Source organism: Tursiops truncatus, chromosome 11, assembly GCF_011762595.2.
Source record: "Tursiops truncatus isolate mTurTru1 chromosome 11, mTurTru1.mat.Y, whole genome shotgun sequence".
NCBI classification, from domain to species: domain Eukaryota; kingdom Metazoa; phylum Chordata; class Mammalia; order Artiodactyla; family Delphinidae; genus Tursiops; species Tursiops truncatus.
This window is the reverse complement of record NC_047044.1, coordinates 67183488-67208324: the sequence shown is the minus strand read 5'-3', so window position 1 is coordinate 67208324 and position 24837 is coordinate 67183488. Positions and strand designations below refer to the sequence as shown.

The window sequence follows — 24837 nt, the reverse complement described above, 5'->3', positions numbered from 1 at the left end:
TCTTTAAAAAAAAGAGAATGTGATCGAAATAAAAATAGAACCTCAGTGACCTTCAGGATAATATTAAACCATATAACACATGTGTAATTAGAGTCGCAGAAGAATAGGAGGGAAATAATGTGGCAGACCAAATATCTGAAGAAACAATGGCCAAATTTTTCTCAAATTTGGTGAAAAAAATCTACTTAGATACTCAAAAAGCCCAGCAAATACCAAAGAGGACAAAAAAAAAAAAAAATACTTAAGTGCATCATAGTCAAAACTCTAAAAACCAAAGATAAAGAAAGAATCATGAAAGGAGACAGAGGAGAAAAAAAAGACATATTACATATAAGGGAACAAAAGTACAAATGATAGCTGAATCCTTATCAGAAATAGTAGAAACTAGAAAACAGTAGAGTACCACTTTTAAGTGCTGGGACAAATCTGTCAATCCTGAATTCTATATTTAGTTGAATATCCTTCAAAAATAAAGACATTTTCAAATAAATGTAAGTTGAGAGAATTTGTGGCCAGTATATCTGCAATATGGAAAATGCTAAAGGAAGTTATTCAAGATAAAGGGAAATAACACTAGATGGAGATTAACATGTGTGAGAAGAAATGAAGAGCACAAGAAATGGTAAATATGAGGATAAATATAAATATGAAATAAATATAAAATTAAAATATAGCATTCTTCTTCTATTAATTTGCTTCAAAGATATTTGACTTATTAAAGCAAAAATATTGATAGTAATACAGATTTTTAGTTTATAGTATACATAGTTATAAATATATGATTATTATAGTGCAAAGGTTAGGGGAATGGGATTATATTATTCCAAAGTTCTTACATTTTATATGAATTAGTATAATATTAAATCTTATTATACTGTAATAAATGAATGATATATGTTACAACTCCTATACCAACAACTAAAACAATCATAAAGAGTTATAGTTAAGAATTCAAAAGAACAAGTAAAATTGAATAACATTAAAAATATTAACAAATAAAAAGAAGGAAGGAATAGATGATTAAGAATACAAAAAATAGATGGAACAAGTAGAAAACAAATGGCAAAATGGTGGGCCAAAATCCACCAACATCAAAAACAATACTAAATGGACTAACACTTCAATTAAAAGCCAGAGATTGTCACACTGGATAAAAAAGTAAGAACTATTTATACATTATCTATAAAAAATGCACTTTAAATATAAAACCATAGATAGGTTGAAAGTGGATGAATCAAAACAATATACTGTGTGGCTACAAAAGTACCAGACAATGGACTTCCCTGGTGGTGCAGTGGATAAGGCTCCATGATCCCAATGCAGTGGGCCTGGGTTTGATCCCTGGTGAAGGAACTAGATCCCACATGCATGCTGCAACTAAGAGTTTGCATGCCACAACTAAGGAGGCTGCCTGCCACAACTAAGGAGCCCATGTGTTGCAACTAATGAGCTGGCAAGCCGCAATTAAGGAGCCCGCCGACTGCAACTAAGACCCGGTTCAACTAAATAAATGAATGAATATTAAAAAAAAAACAAAGTACCAGTCAAAATTGACATCAAGTCTAGAAGCCTTGCTAGAGATAAGGAGGGACATTACATAATGATAAACTGGTCAATTCACCATTAGATATAAAAGAATACATACTGTGCGATCCATTTATATGAAATTTTTAAATAGGAAAATAAATTTGCTATACTGAAATAAAATTGAGGTTTCCTATGAGAAGTAGATATTATCTGGAAGGGGACAAAAGGGTACTTGCTAGATTGCTGGAAATATTCTGTATTTTGATTCACCAAACTTATAAAATTATATACAAAATAACTATGCATTTCACCTTAACAAACATTACCTTGATAAAAACTAGAATAAAAAGTGACCCACTGAAACTCAGTCAGGTTGCTATGAATAGTAATCACCTACTGTCATAACTAATTATAACATCTATTTTTATGTAGTAACACAGTAACTTTCCTTAACACCTTGTTATTTTTGGCTATATTTACTGGCAAAGAAGTCATCATCACTCTTTGCATGGTAAACTCTATAACATTAAGATTAGAAGACAGCTGACTTTTAGCTTTCAGTAAAATGTTTATATATGACATATATAATATATATTTTACTCTTATTTATATTCAATATATTTATTATTTACTTATCAATCACTATATGGTATTAATATATTAATATGTTTATAAACTACACATACTATAGATATAATAAATATATGTAATTACATATTCATATATAATATGTGGCTATAAATAATCTATATAAAAATTAATAATTTAAAATCCCACTATTATGAATATTTTAGTATGTCCTAATAGAATTCACTTCATATTCCTTTATTTTCAACCTTCTTGTAATCAAAGTGCATATGTAATCACACATAGTATTTTTATCTTGATTTTTATTATAAGCATTGTTAGTACATGAATAATTGAATAATGCAATCATATAATTACATATTATATAATTATGATATGTTATATGTTACAGAGTTACCATAATTTATTTAACCCATTTTTCATTTGTTGGATATTTTGATTTCTTCCTTGATTCTGCGTGGCAATTAATGTTGAGGTTAATATTACGATGCATATAGTTTGCTCCATATTTTAGATTATTTCTTTAGGTTGGATTCTCAGACCCAGGATTAGTGGGATCTTCTGGACATTTTTGTGGGGACAGGGAGTGGGCAAGGAGATGTATGTCTGGTTCCTGACATGTAATTTTCAATGTCACTAACATTGCATAAGAATTACAATTCCAGTACACCTCTGTCAGCATTGGAAATTATGGTGAAATAATTTTTTACCGTAGTATGTGAAAATAATAATTTAGTTTATATTTAAGTGTCAATAATTTAAAACACTGATTTCCTCTTTTTTTTGCAGTATTACATGACAGTCTATGTCTATTTTTTTATTTTTTTAACATCTTTATTGGAGTATAATTGCTTTACAAAGGTGTGTTAGTTTCTGCTTTATAACAAAGTGAATCAGTTATACATATACATATGTTCCCATATCTCTTCCCTTTTGCATCTCCCTCCCTCCCACCCTCCCTATCCCACCCCTCTAGGTGGTCACAAACCACCTAGCTAATCTCCCTGTGCTATGCAGCAACGTCCCACTAGCTATCTATTTTACGTTTGGTAGTGTATATATGGCCATGACACTCTCTCACTTTGTCACAGCTTACCCTTCCCGCTCCCCATATCCTCAGGTCCATGCTCTAGTAGGACTGTGTCTTTATTCCCGTCTGACCCCTAGGTTCTTCACGACTTTTTTTTTCTTAGATTCCATATATATGTGTTAGCATACGGTATTTGTTTTTCTCTTTCTGAGTTACTTCACTCTGTATGACAGACTCTAGGTCCATCCACCTCACTACAAATAACTCAATTTTGTTTCTTTTTATGGCTGAGTAATATTCCATTTTATATATGTGCCACATCTTCTTTATCCATTCATCTGTTGATGGACACTTAGGTTGCTTCCATGTCCTGGCTATTGTAAATAGAGCTGCAATGAACATTTTGGTACATGACTCTTTTTGAATTATGGTTTTCTCAGGGTATATGCCCAGTAGTGGGATTGCTGGGTCGTATGGGAGTTCTATTTGTAGTTTTTTAAGGAACCTCCATACTGTTCTCCATAGTGGCTGTATCAATCTACATTCCCAACAACAGTGCAAAAGTGTTCCCTTTCCTACACACCCTCTCCAGCATTTATTGTTTCTAGATTTTTTCATGATGGCCATTCTGACCGGTGTGAAATGATACCTCATTGTAGTTTTGATTTGCATTTCTATAATGATTAATGATATTGAGCATTCTTTCATGTGTTTGTTGGCAATCTGTATATCTTCTCTGGAGAAATGTCTATTTAAGTCTTCTGCCCATTTTTGGATTGGGATATTTGTCTTTTTGATATTGAGCTGCATGAGATGCTTGTAAATTTTCGAGATTAAACCTTTGTCAGTTGCTTCATTTGCAAATATTTTCTCCCATTCTGAGGGCTGTCTTTTGGTCCTGTTTATGGTTTCCTTTGCTGTGCAAAAGCTTTTAGGATTCATTAGGTCCCATTTGTTTATTTTTGTTTTTATTTCTATTTCTCTAGGAAGTCGGTCAAAAAGGATCTTGCTGTGATTTATGTCAGAGTGTTCTGCCTATGTTTTCCTCTAAGAGTTTGATTGTGTCTGGCCTTACATTTAGGTCTTTAATCCATTTTGAGTTTATTTTTGTGTATGGTGTTAGAGAGTGTTCTAATTTCATACTTTTACATGTACCTGTCCAGTTTTCCCAGCAACACTTATTGAAGAGGCTGTCTTTTCTCCACTGTATATTCTTGCCTCCTTTATCAAAGATAAGGTAACCATATGTGCGTGGATTTATCTCTGAGCTTCCTATCCTGTTCCATTGATCTATATTTCTGTTTTTGTGCCAGTACCATACTGTCTTGATTACTGTTGCTTTGTAGTATAGCCTGAAGTCAGGGAGCCTGATAACCCCAGCTCCATTTTTTGTTCTCAAGATTGCTTTGGCTATTCAGGGTCTTTTGTTTTTCCATACAGATTGTGAAATTTTTTGTTCTAGTTCTGTGAAAAATGCCAGTGGTAGTTAGATAGGGATTGCATTGAATCTGTACATTGCTTTGGGTAGTAGAGTCATTTTCACAATGTTGGTTCTTCCAATCCAAGAACATGGTATATCTCTCCATCTATTTGTATCATCTTTAATTTCTTTCATCAGTGTCTTATAATTTTCTGCATACAGGTCTTTTGTCTCCTTAGGTAGGCTTATACCTAGATATTTTATTCTTTTTGTTGCAATGGTAAATGGGAGTGTTTTCTTAATTTCACTTTCAGATTTTTCATCAATAGTGTGTAAGAATGCCAGAGATTTCTGTGCATTAATTTTGCATCCTGCTACAAATTCATTGATTAGCTCTAGCAGCTTTCTGGTAGCATCTTTAGGATTCTCTATGTATAGTATCATGTCACCTGCAAACAGTGACAGCTTTACTTCTTCTTTTCCGATTTGGATTCCTTTTATTTCTTTTTCTTCTCTGATTGCTATGGCTAAAACTTCCAAACTATGTTGAATAATAGTGGTGAGAGTGAGCAACCTTATCTTGTTCCTGATCTTAGTGGAAATGGTTTCAGTTTTTCACCATTGAGGATGATCTTGGCTGTGGGTTTGTCGTATATGGCCTTTATTATGTTGAGGAAAGTTCCCTCTATGCCTACTTTCTGGAGGGTTTTTATCATAAATGGGTGTTGAATTTTGTTGAAAGCTTTCTCTGCATCTATTGAGATGATCATATGGTTTTTATTCTTCAATTTGTTAATATGGTGTATCACATTGATTGATTTGCGTATATTGAAGAATCCTTGCATTACTGGGATAAATCCCACTTGATCATGGTGCATGATCCTTTTAATGTGCTGTTGGATTCTGTTTGCTAGTATTTTGTTGAGGATTTTTGCATCTATGTTCATCAGTGATACTGGCCTGTAGTTTTCTTTCTTTGTGACATCTTTGTCTGGTTTTGGTATCAGGATAATGGTGGCCTCGTAGAATGAGTGTGGGAGTGTTCCTCCCTCTGCTATGTTTTGGAAGAATTTGAGAAGGATAGATGTTAGCTCTTCTGTAAATGTTTGATAGAATTCACCTGTGAAGCCATCTGGTCCTGGGCTTTTGTTTGTTGGAAGATTTTTAATCTGAGTTTCAATTTCAGTGCTGTGATTGGTCTGTTTATATTTTCTATTTCTTCCTGGTTCAGTCTCAGTAGGTTGTGCATTTCTATGAATTTGTCCATTTCTTCCAGGTTGTCCATTTTATTGGCATAGAGTTGCTTGTAGTAATCTCTCATGCCCCTTTTATTCCTGCAGTGTTAGTTGTTACTTCCTCTTTTTCATTTCTAATTCTATTGATTTGAGTTTTCTCCCTCTTTTTCTTGATGAGTCTGGCTAATCAATTCTGTTTATCTTCTCAAAGAACCAGCTTTTAGTTTTATTGATCTTTGCTATCATTTCCTTCATTTCTTTTTCATTTATTTCTGATCTGATCTTTATGATTTCTTTCCTTCTGCTAACTTTGGGGGTTTTTTTGTTCCTCTTTATCTAATTTCTTTAGGTATAAGGTTAGGTTGTTTATTTGAGATGTTTCCTGTTTCTTAAGGTAGGATTGTATTGCTATGAACTTCCCTCTTACAACTACTTTTGCTGCATCCCATAGGTTTTGGGTCGTTGTGTCTCCATAGTCATTTGTTTCTAGATATTTTTTGATTTCCTCTTTGGTTTATTCAGTGATCACTTCGTTATTAAGTAGTGTATTGTTTAGCCTCTATGTGTTTGTATTTTTTACAGATCTTTTCCTGTAATTGAAATCTAGTCTTACAGCGTTGTGGTCGGAAAAGATACTTGATACGATTTCAATTTTTTTAATATTACCAAGGCTAGATTTGTGACCCAAGATATGATGTATCCTGGAGAATGTTCCATGAGCACTTGAGAAAAATGTGTATTCTGTTGTTTTTGGATGGAGTGTCTCATAAATATCAATTAAGTCCATCTTGTTTAATGTATCATTTAAAGCTTGTGTTTCCTTATTTACTTTCATTTTGGATGATCTGTCCATTGGTGAAAGTGGGGTGTTAAAGTCCCCTACTATGATTGTGTTACTGTTGATTTCCTCTTTATGGCTCTTAGTATTTGCCTTATGTATTGAGGTGCTCCTACATTGCGTGCATAAATATTTACAATTGTTATACCTTTTTCTTGGATCGATCCCTTGATCATTATGTAGTGTCCTTCTTTGTCTCTTGTAATAGTCTTTATCTTAAAGTCTATTTTGTCTGATATGAGAATTGCTACTCCAGCTTTCTTCTGATTTCCATTTGCATGGAATATGTTTTTCCATCCCCTAACTTTCAGTCTGTATGTGTCCCTAGGTCTGAAGTGGGTCTCTTGTAGACAGCATATATACGGTTCTTGTTTTTGTATTCATTCAGCCCGTCTGTGTCTTTTGGTTGGAGCATTTAATCCATTTACATTGAACATAATTATCGATATGTATGTCCCTATTCCCATTTTCTTAATTGTTTCGGGTGTGTTATGGTAGGTCTTTTCCTTCTCTTGTGTTTCCTGCCTAGAGAAGTTCCTTTAGCATTTGTTGTAAAGATGATTTGGTGGTTCTGAACTCTCTCAGCTTTTGCTTGTCTGTAATGGTTTTAATTTCGCCATCAAATCTGAATGAGATCCTTGCTGGGTACAGAAATCTTGGTTGTAGATTTTTCTCCATCACTTTAAATATGTCCTGCCACTCCTTTCTGACTTGCAGAGTTTCTGCTGAAAGATCAGCTGTTAACCTTATGGGGATTCCCTTGTGTGTTATTTGTTGTTTTTCCCTTGCTGCTTTTAATATGTTTTCTTTGTATTTAATTTTTGACAGTTTGATTATTATGTGTCTTGGCATGTTTCTCCTTGGATTTATCCTGTATGGGACTCTCTATGCTTCCTGGACTTGCTTAACTATTTCCTTTCCCATATTAGGGATGTTTTCAACTATAATCTCTTCAAATATTTTCTCAGACCCTTTGTTTTTCACTTTTTCTTCTGGGACCCCTATAATTCGAATGTTGGTGTGTTTAATGTTGTCCCAGAGGTCTCTGAGACTGTCCTCATTTCTTTTCATTCTTTTTTCTTTATTCTGCTCTGCAGTAGTTACTTCCACTATTTTATCTCCAGGTCACTTATTCGTTCTTCTGCCTCAGTTATTCTGATATTGATCCCTTCTAGAGTATTTTAAATTTCATTTATTGTGTTGTTCATCGTTGCTTGTTTCCTCTTTAGTTCTTCTAGATCCTTGTTAAATGTTTCTTGCATTTTCTCTATTTTATTTCCAAGATTTTGGATCTTTACTATCATTATTCTGAATTCTTTTTCAGGTAGACTGCCTATTTCCTCTTCATTTTTTAGGTCTGGTGCATTTTTATCTTGCTCCTTCATCTGCTGTGTGTTTTTCTGTCTTCTCATTTTGCTTATCTTACTGTGTTTGGGGTCTCCTTTTTGCAGGCTGCAGGTTCGTAGTTCCCGTTGTTTTTGATGTCTGTCTCCAGTGGCTAAAGTTGGTTCAGTGGGTTGTGTAGGCTTCCAGGTGGAGGGGACTAGTGCCTGTATTCTGGTGGATGATGCTGGATCTTGTCTCTCTAGTGGGCAGGACCACATCTGGTGGTGTGTTTTGGGGTGTCTGTGGACTTATTATGATTTTAGGCAGCCTCTCTGCTAATGGGTGGGATTGTGTTCCTGTCTTGCTAGTTGTTTGGCATAGGGTGTCCAGCACTGTAGCTTGCTGGTCGTTGAGTGAAGCTGGGTGCTGGTGTTGAGATGGAGATCTCTGGGAGATTTTTGCCGTGTGATATTATATGGAGCTGGGAGGTCTCTTGTGGACCACTGTCTTGAAGTTGGCTCTCCCACCTCAGAGGCACAGCCCTGACATCTGGCTGGAGCACGAAAAGCCTGTCCTACACACGGCTCAGAATAAAAGGGAGAAAAAATAGAAAGAAAGAAAGAAAGAGGATAAAATAAAATAAAGTAAGATAAAATAAAATAAAGTTATTAAAATAAAAAATATTAAGAAAAAAATTTTAAAACTTAAAAAAAAAAATGGACAGACAGAACCCTAGGACAAATTGTTAAAGCAAAGCTATACAGAGAAAATCTCACACAGAAACGTACACATACACACTCACAAAAAGAGGAAAAAGGGAAAAAGTAGTCTATCTTGCTCTCAAAGTCCACCTCCTCAATTTGGAATGATTCTTTGTCTATTCAGGTATTCTACAGATGCAGGGTACATCAAGTTGATTGTGGAGATTTAATCCACTGTTCCTGAGGCTGCTGGGAGAGATTTTCCTTTCTCTTCTTTGTTCGCACAGCTCCCAGGGTTCAGCTTTGGATTTGGCCCCGCCTCTGCGGTTAGGTCGCCTGAGGGTGTCTGTTCTTTGCTCAGACAGGACCGGGTTAAAGGAGCAGCTGCTTCGGGGGCTCTGGCTCACTCAGCCCGGGAGGGAGGAGGGGTATGGATGTGGGGCGAGCCCGGTGGCAGAGGCCTGCATGATGTTACAACAGCCTGAGGCGTGCCATGCGTTCTCCCGGAGAAGTTGTCCCTGGATCTCGGGACCCTGGCAGTGGCGGGCTGCACAGGCTCCCCGGAAGGGAGGTGTGGAGAGTGACCTGTGCTCACACACAGGCTTCTTGGTGGCCGCAGCAGCAGCCTTATCATCTCATGCCTGTCTCTGGGGTCCGCGCTGTTAGCCACGGCTCGCGCCTGTCTCTGGAGCTCCTTTAAGCAGCACTCTTAATCCCCTCTCCTTGCGCACCAGGAAACAAAGAGGCAAGAAAAAGTTTCTTGCCTCTTCTGCAGGTCCAGGCTTGTTTCCAGAATCCCTCCCGGCTAGCTGTGGTGCACTAACCCCTTCAGGTTGTGTTCACGTCGCCAGTCCTCTCCCTGCGATCGGACCGAAGCCTGAGCCTCAGCTCCCAGCCCCCACCCACCCCGGCGGGTGAGCAGACAAGTCTCTTGGGCTGGTGAGTGCTGGTCGCACTGATCCTCTGTGCGGGAATCTCTCTGCTTTGCCCTCTGCACCCCTGTTGCTGTGCTCTCCTCCACGGCTCTGAAGCTTCCCCCCTCTGCCACCCACAGTCTCCGCCCACGAAGGGGCTTCCTAGTGTGTGGAAACCTTTCCTCCTTCACAGCTCCCTCCCACTAGTGCAGGTCCCGTCCCTATTCTTTTGTCTCTGTTTTTTCTTTTGTCCTGCCCAGGTACCTGGGGAGTTTCTTGCCTTTTGGGAGGTCTGAAGGTCTTCTGCCAGCGTTCAGTGGGTGTTCTGTAGGAGTTGTTCCACATGTAGATGTATTTCTGAAGTATTTGTGGGGAGGAAGGTGATCTCCGCCTCTTACTCTTCCACCATCTTCTCAAATCCTATTGATTTCCTCTTTTTTGATAGCTGTATTCTTTAGTGAATTGTTTATTCATCCTTTGTTGATTTATTTATGGGGAAATAAGTATTTTTAAATGAATTTTCGTATATTTTTAATCTAATAAAGAAATCATGTCTGTTGAAAATATCTTTTAGTGTCTAGTTGTGATCTATTTTGCTAATTTTGTTTATCTATAGAAGCTCTAAATTTTCTTTGAGGTAGATTTTATCACTTTTAAATTAGAAAAGGCATATTCCTTCAAGAATTTTGATAAATATTTGATTATTTATCTTTGCTTTGATTTATTTTTAATATTTATCACTTTTTCCACATGGAATTTGTTTTGATACATAATATAATAGTATATACAACTTACATCCTTCAAACTGCTGTCCAGTCATTCCAGTATTTATAGAATAATCCTTTCTTCCTGTTTTGATTTGCAAAGCTCTCCTGATCACATATTAAAGTATTCATTATAATATTGTTTATTAATGGGGTATTTCTTTCCATAGATAAATTTAGTTATCTATTCTAATTTTAGCACAGATGTCCACTTTCCAAACTTTAAGTTTATGGTTTCTAATAGATGAAGGCAACATTTAGAAAGTTAGGAGCTTCATCTACATAAAACTATTTTTTTCCATACCTCAATTATCTCAGTATTATACCTAGTCTCCCCAGGAGTTAAAAGTGGCCCTCCGGTTTCCAATTTCCCAAGTGTCCCACTCAGTGATAATTTATTAAAGGGAATGACTCTCTAATACCTCCTCCCTCTTTATTTCTCAACTGGGTACATCCCTCTTTATTGTCTGGAGCTCAAAACATAATTGCCTGAAAACTCTCTGACCCATCATAAGGGTGTGTAGTCTCTATTAGATTTAGGAAAGACAAAATTAGTAATTCTTTTTTGATGCAAGAATTCAACTTCCGAGTGGAGGAAACATTTTTTTTTAACCTAAGCAAATTACATTTGAAGAGATCTTTAAAAAGGGAAGGGAAACTCATAACTCTATTTCTCCCAGCTAACTCTTAATTCCTCAGGAAGTAAAACTGGTTCATGCGTTGTACAGCCTCTTAGCACAGTGCAACTTTCCTTTAGAGCATCCATCAGAGTTTGTAATGTTGTCTTTACCTGTTTCATGACTTAATTAATGTTTCTATACTCCACTACCTACAATAATAATAGTCAACATTTATCGAGTGCTTACTCTGAATGCATATGAAATGTGTCGGAAACTTTGTATGGATCTTCTCACTTAATTCTTACAGCAACTTTCTCAAGTAGGTACTATGATTATTCCTAGGTAAGTATTATTAGTATTCCCATTTTTAGATGAGAAAGATGGAGCCACAGAGAGACTAATAAATATCCCTTGAGGTGACATTGCTAGTGAGGTTGACCAGGCTTTCAATCCAGGTAGCCTGATTCCAGATGCCACATTCTTCACCTCTAGGCCAGCGCTTTCGAATACAATATTCTGCGATGATAGGAAGGTTCTCTATATATGCTATCTAATATGACAGCCACTAGCATGTGTGAGCATTTGAAATGTAGCTAGTGTGACTGAGGATTGGATTTTTAACTTAATTTCAATGAATTTAAATAGCCATGTGTGGTTACTGGCTACTGTACTGGACAGCAGAGCTCTAGAAGCTGCTGGGCAAAAATTTCCAGGAATGATTGTAGTACCCATTTTTGCTTATCATTCTACCCTGGTTCTGGCACAATACCCCACATAATTTGTATTTATTGACTAAAACAAATAACTCAGAAGTGGTAGGATGGGGAGATGATAAGCGGAAACGGGGCTCTGAAAGCACCAAATTGTAAAGGATGCTCACCTCCAATGAAATCTCTCAAGCTTGTTTGGCATAAGTTTCATTTTTAAAATAGCACAAAATAAACATAATAAGATGAGTATTAGGGATTCATTTGGTAACATTGAGGATATTCTTATAACTCATAGTTAATAAGAAGGGAAGAGGGAAATGGCATCAAATAGTAACCTCTGAGAATCGGCACTTATCTGACAAGAAATGAATTTAATGTCAAAATATACTTTCTGGACTATATTTCTACCATGAGCCAAAAAATCCTAGTAGTTGTTTGTAAGGTGGTGAATGACAAGCTCATTCACACTCTTTTCCCCAGAAAACACTCTAATGTTTTTCTGCCTATTACTGAATGCATCTTTCTTTTGTTGGAAGTATCTGTCTGAGCTATATCTGGTGTTTTACATTCTATCACCCGGTATATGTATTTGTTGTCATTGCTCAGAACAATAATCTAACAGATTAAGAGTGTAAAGAGACTCGACTCTATTTGGTAATTAAATGTCAGAAAGTATTTCCTTACTGGTCATGAATGCTGAAGTTTCTAGATAATGCACCATTAAATGTACTCAAATGTACTCATATCAAATGTATATAGAGAGGGTGGGAGGGAGGCTCAAGAGGGAGGGGATATGGGGACATATGTATGCATGTGGCTGATTCACTTTGGTGTACAACAGAAAGTAACACAGTATTGTGAAGCAATTATACTCCAGTAAAGATCTATTTAAAAAAATGTATATTAAAGCAGCACTGCATATACATTATTAGTAACTTTTAGTAGTAAAAGTAACTTCCAAATGTGCTAATGCACTTTTAGAAAACTGCATTAAATGTTCCCCGAAAAGCTGTGCTTGATTGACAAATGCATTAATTGAAAGAGCTAGAAATTTTGGTTTGAAATAGATAATAGCATCTCAAAACTTAAAGCATTTCACATTTCTTTGTCCTGTTACATCAAGCCACTCTAGTAAGAAATTTGTACTACATGAATCTGAATGAAATTGCTCTATTGAAAAAAAAAATTTAAATGGAAATGCTCACTTAAAGAACCAGAGCAGTTATAGATATTTGGCTGTGCTATGGTGGGAAAAATCTGACATCTTTGCTTTCTTCTTGTTAAGCTTTCCAGATTATTTACTTAGTTCTAGTGTTGATTCTAATGCTTTCAACGTTGTCACCATCTGTGAATTCTATATACTCTGTCTACATTACCAGTATTTCTATTCTCAGTGAAGTAAAAGGCACAATGCTCTATTTTCCTATGAGAATAAAAAGAAAAATCTTTATAATGATTTTTTCTCCAGCCGTAGGAATAAAATATGGTAAACAACAGATCTTAAATTTTTCAAATCAATGTAACTCACCACCACAAACCAAGAAATATGCCCATTTTTGCCATATTGATTTTCACTTTGGAAAACGTAATATGTTCACTTTGCTGATATATCTTATCTCATAAAAGGACTAGATAAAAATCAATAAAATAATATTGTCTTCTATCATGAAAGAAACATGAAGTTTGGTGTTGTACTATTTTTTTTTAAGATGTGTACAGTTAGATGCTTTAGGGCAATTTACGTAGGTTCTTTCTGTTTTGGTGATATTAGTAACCCATCATTCTGGTTTCTGACCAAGCACCTGCTTCTCCCTGAATATGCATTAGAGGATGCACAGGACAGTGAGCCTTGGCACTAATAAAGCTGAGTGGCCCTGCTCCCATCTCTGTTTGAACAGTAAATAGGAAAGAAGATGCTTCCCATTGGCCAGGTTAAGCACATTAGTGTCTGTGAATCCTGGGTGCAGCTGGCCAAGTGCTCCCCACTTGAATATAATGAATGGGCTTTACCTTGCACTGGCAGAGAGTACACTCAGTGCCATGTTTGATCCAAGAGGACCCAGTGAAGCGAACCACATTCATCTCGTCCAGGCAAGTTTTGGTGATGTCATTACGGATGGTGTCGGCCTGGCAAGGGTCGGTGACACAGCGCGGGCAGCACTCATTCTCTAGGAGGACGCTGAATTCACACTCCACCTCTGGGCAAGGCAGGGGCCAACAGTCAACTTCCCCTTGCTATAAGGAAAGCAGATGAACAAGGGCAAAGGGAGGGGGAGGGAGGGCGTGGAGGGAGGTGAGGAGGGAGAGAGCAGTATTTACCGAATACTCAATTTATTGATGGACATTTATACTCAGACCTTCACAGCTATGAATCTTGCAGGGAATCCACAAAATCCCTATCAGAGAGATGAGACCTATACTGCAGATGGATTATAAAACAGTCTTCAGGGGTTAAACAAGAACAACAATAAAGGAAAGCAAAAACTCTTTCTCTTAAAACAAACAAATTTGCATGCCCTTCTCTTTCCCATGACAAAGGAGAATTGTTTACTACAGAAGAGGTTTTTAGTTTCTGCCTATGAGATGCTTTTCTCATTTTTACGATTTTTTCCCCCACCTTCTCATTTATTCCCTTCTGCAAAAACAAAGTTTTGTCCACTGACAAGAAAGTAAACTGAAATATGAAGGAAATTTGACAGTTTTTCTTTGTTCATTTATACGTTCCTCAGTGTAGGGACTTTGGAAAAAACAAAACGAAACTAGGAGCTGATTTCAGTCTTTTTTATTCCACATGAGAAAATTGTGTGAATTGGATCTTTTTAAAATTTAGTTCCCACCTGTTTCCTATTTTTTTCATAATTCTGAGTCTCAGGGTCTTGGAGATGAAAGCAGCCTTCAGGTACAGAAACTGACCTTGCTCTTTCAATTGATTTTGGGGTTGAAAGTATAAAAAGGAAGCAACAAAAAAGCATTGCCTTAAAAATATCTTCACACAAATAGAAAGGAAACTAGTCCTAACTTTAAAAGTAGCATCTGTGAAACTTTCTTCTATAAAGACATATAGACCAATTTTCCTTTTTATTTACACCACTAGAAAGAAACAAGAAATTTGGTTAAATGAAAAAATGATTGGTATTTTCCTTATCAAGTCTTCATTTTCTTTATCAAGTCTTCATTTTCTTTTTAACCTATTGTTTCCAGTAGAAGTTTCATAAATATATACATTCGATTCTAAGATTCTAGTATCTATTGCATATCCAAATTATGTGTAAAACAGGGTGCCCACCAGAACAGCATTGACAGTAACAATCTTTAGAAAGAAAAAAAAGTGTTGTTTTGTTTTTGTTTTCTTACATCTAAGCATAATTGATAGAAATGGATTAACAAAAGGTCTACTGGAAAAAGTGATTTTTTTTGAATGCCATTATTCTGTTCATAACTGTCTCTAAGTAAACCTAAGCTGAGAAGCCAGGAGAGCCTTTTCTTCTTTTGAGCTCTGGAGATAGTCCTGAAAGCCTGACATGACATGGTGTACCACATCTACCCCCAGATATTCCTGCTCAGGCCCTGAATGCATAACCATCACCTTATCATCCTAACCAGGTTCACTTTTTGTAACTCCCAACACTATGGCCAGGTACCAAATATCGGTGCAGGGGGGCAGGGCAAGGTTGTTTTACGATTTCAATTCTGGGTTTAAACGTTCCCCTGAATTTCACGTAGCTGAACTTACCAAGCAGCGGCACTGTTGGCAATTCTGGACCCAGGTGTCACCACTGTTGTACAAGGTTTCCCCATTTTGTTGGAGGCACTGACTGCTCAGCCTTGGGTCACATTCGGGGCAGCAGAAAAGATCAACCGTGGGATTCTCACAGTCACAGACCATCCGTCGACACATTACAAATCCATTCTGTATGACAAGGGGAAAAAAGCAGTTACCAAAAACCTCCACTTCTCAATATACTAACATCATATGTATGTGTGTACCTGTGTGTGTGTACATGTGTATACACACACACATATATACATTTTATATATATTACATGCTATATCTATAATCTCAGATGTTGATCTGGAAGTTGAGCTAACTCACACTGTTTACCCAATATAACTGATTTTCTTTAAAATTCCATTTTGTAGCTAACACCCAGAAATTACTTAAGCTGGAGAACTTCCAATTTTCTTTCCACACATTACTCTTTAAATGACTTGACTGGAAAGAAAATTTTCAGAACTAACCAGTTAAAATGATAACCACTGCATGGCTCTTATGTGTAAATAAATTGTGTATGTATATATAAATATACATTTACTTGTTTATTAATATAGTAATTTGAATACTAACTAAATTTTGTTTTGTGTGAGGGCTTATATGTTTATATTTGGTAGCTAGTCAACAAGTTTTACATATTATTAAGTTTCTAGAATATTTTAACCTTATGATTTGTACACGCTGTTATCAATTTCTTTAATAGTTGAGTCCTTGGTATTATTCATTTAACTGTAATTCAAATGTCTATTATCAACTGGGTATATATAATAGAACACCCCTCTAAAACTGAAATATAACCCAAATAGATATTTTTCACTTACAGGCCACAGCATATTCATTATGGTTTCATTTATGCATTCATTCAAATATGATATTGTGACTATAGAAACATTAGCATAGTTAGAAACAAAATTTTACCATATGAATAAATACATTGTGGTACTTCCATACAATGGAATACTATTCAGTAATAAAAAGGAATGGTTACTGATACGTGTAATGAATATAAAGGAATGTCAAAACATAATGCTGAGAGAAAGGAGTCAGACACAAAAGAGTATGGACAGTCTTCCCTTGGTATCGTGGGTACCAAAATCCGTGGATGCTCAAGTCCCTTATATTAAATGGCATAGTATTTGCACATAACCTATGCACACCCTCCCGTTTACTTTAAATTATCTCTAGATTACTTATAACATCTAATACAATGTAAATATTATGTAAACAGTTGCCGGTGTGGGGGAAATTAAAGTTTTGCTTTTTTGGAACTTTCTGGAATTTTTTTTCGCAAATATTTTTAATCCACAGTTGGTTGAATCCATGGATGGAGACCCTGCAGATACAGAAAGCCAACTGTGTTATATGATTCCATTTATATGAGGCTCTAGAAAATACAAATCTAATCTATAGAAACTAGAAGCAGTGTTTGTTTGAGGCTAGGGCTATGGGACTAAGAAAGGACTGAGGCAACATTTTGGGTAGGTAAAAATGTTCTGTTATATTAATTGAGTGATGGTTAAATGGACTATGCATTTGTCTAAGTTCATCAAGCTGTACACTTGAAATATATGCAAATTACACCTCGATAAAAATGGTTACAATGTTTTGTTTATACTAACCTGACACGAGCACACAGAGCACCTGTCATTTTCCAACACCCAAATCTGACCATTGTGCTTAACTTTTCCATCATGGATGCAGTCCCCTGTGCAATTCTTTCCATGAGGACATCGGCAATCATATCCACCATCCAAGTTAAAGCAAATGGTATCATTGGCACAGCTGTGCCTCCCGGTCCCACACTCGTCAATATCTACAGCCAAGAAAAGGCAGCAGGCAATGTGCTTAGAATATGCTCCGTTTCAAACAACTGCAGTCAGGTAAGTTGTCTCCTGACATAAAGCATTCAACTGGAAATTAATTTTCATCTTACTGGCATGCATTTCCTATTAATGCTGACTAAAGCAATGATAATGATCTAGGGATTTCACACAAAAATATTATCATGCTTAGTTTCAAACACCAAATAACCTTGGCTAGATTTTTAACTTTTATATCTCTGTAAATACCATTAGGCTTTATGAAACATTTATATTTTTTTGAAAGTTACAAATAGGACTCAATGTTTCAAACACAAACAGTTTGGCAGTGGAAATTCTAAAAGTGCCTATTTTTTTTAAATTGAGGAAATCATCCTCAGTGTTAAAATGGTGCTTACAGAAAATCCTTTCTTAGTGGGAAATGAAATGTCATGGAAGACCTGAGGCATTTTTATTCAGTTTCAAGCCCTGTTCTCACAGCTGTGTCACCCATATGCAAGCTCTTTCCAGTGTACTGCCCAGGTGTTCTTCCCTTAACAGTCCAGGCATTTTCACACTGTCCTTACACCCTGCCTCTCACCCATGGAAGGGCAAGTGACCATAAGCAATTACCATCTCTCGCACAAAGAATCCCCCAGTTCTTAACTTTCCCATTTCAGATAGTTTCATCTCCTGCCTCAGTTGGCAGCTTCCCATTCTTCACCTGACCTCACCTATTCCATGGCAATCACAATCAAAGCATTTTCATACAGATGAAAAGCAAACATATGTTGACCCCCAGATCAGGTCCATATGAAGATATGGGATTCATTTTATTTATCCACACCATTTAAAGGTCACAAGCCAAAATACATTTCAGGGATATTGTACGAGTGGCAGTAAGGAGTTATTTCCTTTTTCATCTGAGTAAAGGTCAAGAAATAAAGAATTAACTCACAGCAGGAAAAGTGGGTTAGAGAGAAGGTGGAATATATAGCTTTTAACTAGAAGAACCGTACACTGATTTCCCTTCAAAATTAGACAGTATAGTAACTATCTTCCTTAAATGGTTTGATTTCAACATTGTTGGGGACATGCACTGGCCAAGATTATACTTTAGCCACATTTAAATTCTTAAATACTTAAATTCTGTCATATATGTTTTCCTGAAAATAAGTTACATGATTACTTCTCTCTACGTACTTTGATTTTTATTAGTTCCCATATCAATAAAACCAATGAACTGAGATGACAGCTGAAAAGGTTTCTATTATAACTACAGTAAACTTTATTATAGCTTGATTTGTCAAGGATAATACTGCTTATAATTAAAAACTATGATCAAAAAAATAACTCTTAGCCAGCATGAGGATATATTAAAATTTTTAAAAATACATTTATATATATATATATATATATATGTATGCATACATGTATATCAGATCAGAAAAAAATTTTCTCTTGGTAATAGAAATGATTTTTATAAAACACGTCTATATTTGGTCTAATCCAAATAATAAGGTATCTCTGATGAGTTGATATTTGTCTCCCATTAAGTATTTTTGTAATTACCAATTATGGTAAGCAAGGAAAATATTAACCATAGTTGTTTGGTCTCTTTGATCACAATCTTTACAAATACCTCTTACTACCCTTTTAATATCCACTATATTTGTATATATATATTTTATATATTTAACCCTTTAAATATCCACTAATATAAGGACACTATTCTGTTAATGGCAATGGCTGGATTTTTACAATCATTTCATTTTGCCTTACATTTAAAATAAAAGCTCTGCTAACAGGTTTCTTTGTTTGTTTGGTTAAAGGCAGACAGTGTCCTTGGATTTGATGCAGAAGACAAAGAAAAGAAGATATATAGGTACAAAGAACATATGTAACCTTAAATAAAGTACATTAACAATGAAGAAATAGAATAAAAAGTTGCTTACGACAATGGTTGGCATGTACTTGTCATGCCTGGAGAAATATATAGGCAAAAACATCATAATGGACTATTACCTTTTGCTATCCTATGAGATTTGAACTAATTTGAACTTAACTTTCCTGCTTGTTATCTATACTGGGTTTCCCAGGGCAGAAACTATTCTCAATTGAATGATAGTATAGAATTTTGGAATTCATTTTTACATATAGTTTTATCAAAATATAAGATTCCTGCATTATATACATAATATATACATAAAGAGTATATATTCTACTTTGAAAAACCTACTATAGTATACAGAAATTCCAACTTTGAAAATACTGAGACAGCAGAAGCAAGAAGAACTAAAATCCTGCCGCCTGTGGAACAAAAACCACATTCACAGAAAGATAGACAAGATGAAAAGGCAGAGGGCTATGTACCAGATGAAGGAACAAGATAAAAACCAAGAAAAACAACTAAATGAAGTGGAGAAAAGCAACCTTCCAAAAACAGAATTCAGAATAATGATAGGAAAGATGATCCAGTACCTCGGAAAAAGAATGGACGCAAAGATAGAGAAGATGCAAGAAATGTCTAACAAAGACCTACAAGAATTAAAGAACAAACAAACAGAGATGAACAATAACAATAACTGAAAAGAAAAATACACTAGAAGGAATCAATAGCAGAATAACTGAGTCAAAGGAACGGAAAAGTGACCTGGAAGACAGAATGGTGGAATTCACTGCTGTGGAACAGAATAAAGAGAAAAGAATGAAAAGAAATGAAGACAGCCTAAGAGACCTCTGGGACAACATTAAATACAACAACATTCGCATTATAGGGGTCCCAGAAGGAGAAGAGAGAGAGAAAGGAACAGAGAAAATATTTGAAGAGATTATACTCAAAAACTTCCCTAACATGGGAAAGGAAAGAGCCACCCAAGTCCAGGAAGTGTAGAGAGTCCCATACAGGATAAACCCAAGGAGAAAAATGCCAAGACACATAGTAACCAAATTGGCAAAAATTAAAGACAAAGGAAAATTATTGAAAGCAGCGAGGAAAAAACGACAAATAACATACAAGGGAACTCCCATAAGGTTAACAGCTGATTTCTCAGCAGAAACTCTACAAGCCAGAAGGGAGTGGCACGATGTATTTAAACTGATGAAAGGGAAGAACCTACAGCCAAGATTACACTACCCAGCAAGGCTCTCATTCAGATTTGATGGAGAAATCAAATGCTTTACAGACAAGCAAAAGCTAAGAGATTCAGCACCACCAAACCAGCCCTACAACAAACGCTAAAGGAACTTCTCTAAGTGGGAAACACAAGGGAAGAAAAGGACCTACAAAAACAAACCCAAAACAATTAAGAAAATGGTAATAGGAACATACATATCGATAATTGCCTTAAATGTGAATAGATTAAATGCTCCAACTAAAACACACAGGCTCACTGAATGGATACAAAAACAAGATGTATATATATGCTGTGTACAAGAGACCCACTTCAGACCTAGGGACACATACAGACTGAAATTGAGGGAATGGAAAAAGATATTCCATGCAAATGGAAATCAAAAGAAAGCTGGAGTAGCAATACTCATATCACATAAAATAGACTTTAAAATAAGGAATGTTACAAGAGACAAAGAAGGACACTGCATAATGATCAAGGGATCGATCCAAGAAGAAGATATAACAATTGTAAATATATATACACCCGACATAGGAGCACCTCAATACATAAGGCAACTGCTAACAGCTATATAAGAGGAAATCGACAGTAACACAATAATAGTGGGGGACTTTAACACCTCACTTACACCAATGGACAGATCATCCAAACAGAAAATTAATAAGGAAACACAAGCTTTAAATGACACAGTAGACCAGATAGATTTAACTGATATTTATAGGACAGTCCATCCAAAAACAGCAGATTACACTTTCTTCTCAAGTGCGCACGGAACATTCTCCAGGATAGATCACATCTTGGGTTACAAATCAAGCCTCAGTAAACTTAAGAAAATTGAAATCATATCAAGCATCTTTTTTGACCACAACGCTATGAGGTTAGAAATCAGTTACAGGGGAAAAAACATAAAAAACAGACCTCCCGAGGGCGCTTCCCGCCTGGCAGGAGGAGGAGCGGCTGCAGGGAGCTGAGCGGTGGTGCGGTGGCTGGACCCCCTCGTAACCCCGCCCACCCACCGCTGGCTCGGGAGAAACCAGCGTGATCTTCCTCCTGGGGAGCGGCCTCCCCCAACCCTGCCCAGCCGGTGCCTCCGGCAATCTCCGCAAAAATGCACCCGTGTTAGACCGGCTGTCATCTAGAAACGCCCCAGGGTGCCCGACGAACAATCACGAACTCTCCTGCGTATTTAGGCAGAAGTAGGACGCAAAGGATCGGGTTCCCGTTTTGCTGCCTAATGCGGAGGCTCCAGTTTCCGCGGCTGCTTCTCTCGGGTGTTAACTGCCACGCCGTCGTCAGCTCCTTATGGCGACCTAGCCTTGAAGGAAGTGCCAGTCTTTCGCATCTTTACAGTAACAAGTTAAACCCCGAGCAGGGCTATTGTGAAAGAGAAGTTAGATTAGCCTCGTCTCTCGACTTTTGGACGCTCTCCTCTGAAAACCTTATAGCTGTGTTGCCAATTGATCCTGTTAAAGAAAATGATGTGCGTAAAGTGAAAAACTGTGTTTTTTCAATTGCCTTCCCCACTCCTTTCAAATCAAGAGTACATCTTGTAGCAGTTTCAAAGCAAGTGCTAGAAGATATTTTGGACCTTGATTTATCTGTCTCAGAAACAGATGATTTTATCCAGCTTGTAAGTGAAGAAAAGATAGTACTTGGATCCATTCCACTGGCTCACAGATATGGGGGCCACCAGTTTGGGATATGGGCAGATCAGCTCGGCGATGGAAGAGCCCATCTTACTGGAATTTACATGAACAGGCAGGGTGAAAAGTGGGAGCTCCAATTAAAAGGCTCAGGAAAAACCCCATACTCCCAAAACGGCGATGGCAGAGCTGTGCTTCGTTCCTCCATGAGAGAATTTTTGTGTAGTGAGGCTATGTACTATCTCAGAATTCCCACTAGCAGAGCTGCAAGTCTGGTTGTAAGTGATGATGCAGTATGGAGAGATCAATTCTACAATGGAAACGTTGTGAAAGAACGAGGTGTGGTAGTGCTGCGTGTTGCAAAATCATGGTTTAGAATTGGATCGTTAGAAATTTTGGCTCATTATGGTGAATTGGATTTACTAAGGATGTTACTAGACTTCATCATACAGGAACTCTTCCCCTCAGTAGATGTCAAGGAACCTAACAGATATTTGGATTTTCTTTTTTCTACTGTGGTGTCTGAGACAGCACAGCTTATTGCCTTGTGGATGTCTGTTGGTTTTGCACATGGTGTTTGTAATACTGATAACTTCAGTTTGTTATCCATTACAATTGACTATGGTCCATTTGATTTTATGGAGGCCTATAATCCAGATTTTGTACCAAACACATCTGATGATGAAAGAAGATAAAAATAGGATATCAGGCTAATATTGGAATGTTTAATTTAAACAAGTTGTTACAAGCTCTAAACCCATTACTGGATCCTAGGCAAAAGCAACTTGCTGCTCAGGGTATCCCATTCTTTACGATACAAGATTTAGAGAATTGTTCAAAGCCAAATTGGGATTACTTGGAAAAAGCAAGGGTGATGATGATTTAATTGCATTTCTCTTACATCATGGAAAAGACAGAAGCTGACTTTACAATGACATTTCGGCAGCTCAGTGAGATCACTCAAAGCCAGTTACAGGAGCTCAGCATTCCTCAGCAATTCTGGGCACTGAAAATGATCTCAAAGCACAAACTCTTTCCTGCCTGGGTGTCCCAGTACCTTTGGAGACTGAAGAGTAACATGAATGATTCAGATTCTGAAAGAAGAAAAAGAATGACAACTTTTAATCCTAGATATGTGCTGAAGAACTGGATGGCAGAATCCACAGTGCAAAAAGCAGAAAGGAAAGATTTTTCAGAGGTCCATCTCCTCCAGCAAGTTCTTCACCGTCCTTTCCAGAAGCATTCTGCAGCTGAGACAGCAGGCTATTCCTCACCTACTCCTTCCTGGGCCAAAGATCTCAGGGTTAGCTGCTCATCTTAATTTGGGGAAAATCAATTAAGGGATACTTCTATCACCGAACCCAGCATAGAATAATCTATTTGACAAATTCTTAATGACCACCTACATTTTCTTGACAATCCTGCATTTCATAATAATGGTTATATATAAAAATATTTTTGAACCAAATAAAGTGGACCTATTCTCTAGAAAAAAAAACATAAAAAACAAACACATGGAGGCTAAACAATACATTACTAAATAACCAAGAAATCACTGAAGAAATCAAAGAGGAAATCAAAAAATACCTAGAGACAAATGACAATGAAAACACAATCCAAAACCTATGGGAAGCAGCCAAAGCAGTTCTAAGAGGGAAGTTTACAGCAATACAATCCTATCTCAAGAAACAACAAACAGCTCAAATAAACAATCTAATCTTACACCTAAAGGAAGTAGCGAAAGAAGAACAAACAAAACATTTCTCCAAAGAAGACATACACATGGCCAAGAAGCACATGAAAAGCTGCTCAACATCACTAATTATTAGAGAATTGCAAATCAAAACTACAATGAGTTATCACCTCACACCAGTCAGAATGGACATCATCAGAAAATCTACCAACAAATGGTGGAGAGGGTGTGGAGAAAAGGGAACCCTCTTGTGCTGTTGGTGGGAAGGTAAATTGATACACCCCTAAGCAGAACAGTATGAAGGGTCCTTAAAAAGTTAAAAATAGAATTACCATATGACTCAGCAATCCCACTACTGGGCATATACCCAGAGAAAACCATAATTCAAAAAGACACATGCACCCCAATGTTCATTGCAGCACTATTTACAATAGCCAGGTCATGGAAGCAACCTAAATGCCCACTGACAGACGAACGGATAAAGAAGATGTGGTACATATATACAATGGAATATTACTCAGCCAGAAAAAGGAATGAAGGTAGGAAAATGGCAGCCTCCAGGAGGGCTCAGATTGGTGAGTACTCTCCAGAACTGCCGCCGGCCGTGTATTTGTCCCTGCAGTGAGCCACAGCTGCCCCCCACTTCTGCAGGAGACCCTCCAATACTAGCAGAAGAAGAGAGGGAGGATGAATAGAAGAATATAACAACTTGGCAAGTTCTGGAATGCCATGCAGATGACAGGCTCTTGGTGCTCCAGCCAGGCATCAGGGCTGTGCCTCTGAGGTGAGAGAGCCAAGTTCAGGACACTGGTCCACAGGACACCACCCAGCTCCATGTAATATCAAATGGCAAAAATCTCCCAGAGATCTCCATCTCAATGCCAAGACCCAGCTCCATGCAACAACCAGCAAGCTACAGTGCTGGACACCCTATGCCAAACAATTAGCAAGACAGGAACACAACCCCATCCATTAAAAGAGAGGCTGCCTAAAACCATAATAAGGTCACAGACACCCTAAAACACACCACCAGACGTGGACCTGCCCACCAGAAAGACAAGATCCAACCTCATCCACCAGAACACAGGCACTAGTCCCCTCCACCTGGAAGCCTACACAACCC

General features: G+C 37.1%; 1 protein-coding gene across 1 annotated transcript in view; it reads right to left on the bottom strand.

Moving 5' to 3' along the window:
* The window catches only part of NELL2 (neural EGFL like 2), a 375472-nt gene that overhangs the window by 4009 nt on the left and 346626 nt on the right, over positions 1-24837 (bottom strand). Inside the window, exons 18-20 of the mRNA XM_019934581.3 lie at positions 17065-17258; positions 15407-15583; positions 13684-13908 (exon numbers count right to left, since the gene is read on the bottom strand). Coding sequence (XP_019790140.1) covers positions 13684-13908; positions 15407-15583; positions 17065-17258 — 596 coding nt within the window. The remainder of the gene's footprint in view (positions 1-13683; positions 13909-15406; positions 15584-17064; positions 17259-24837) is intronic.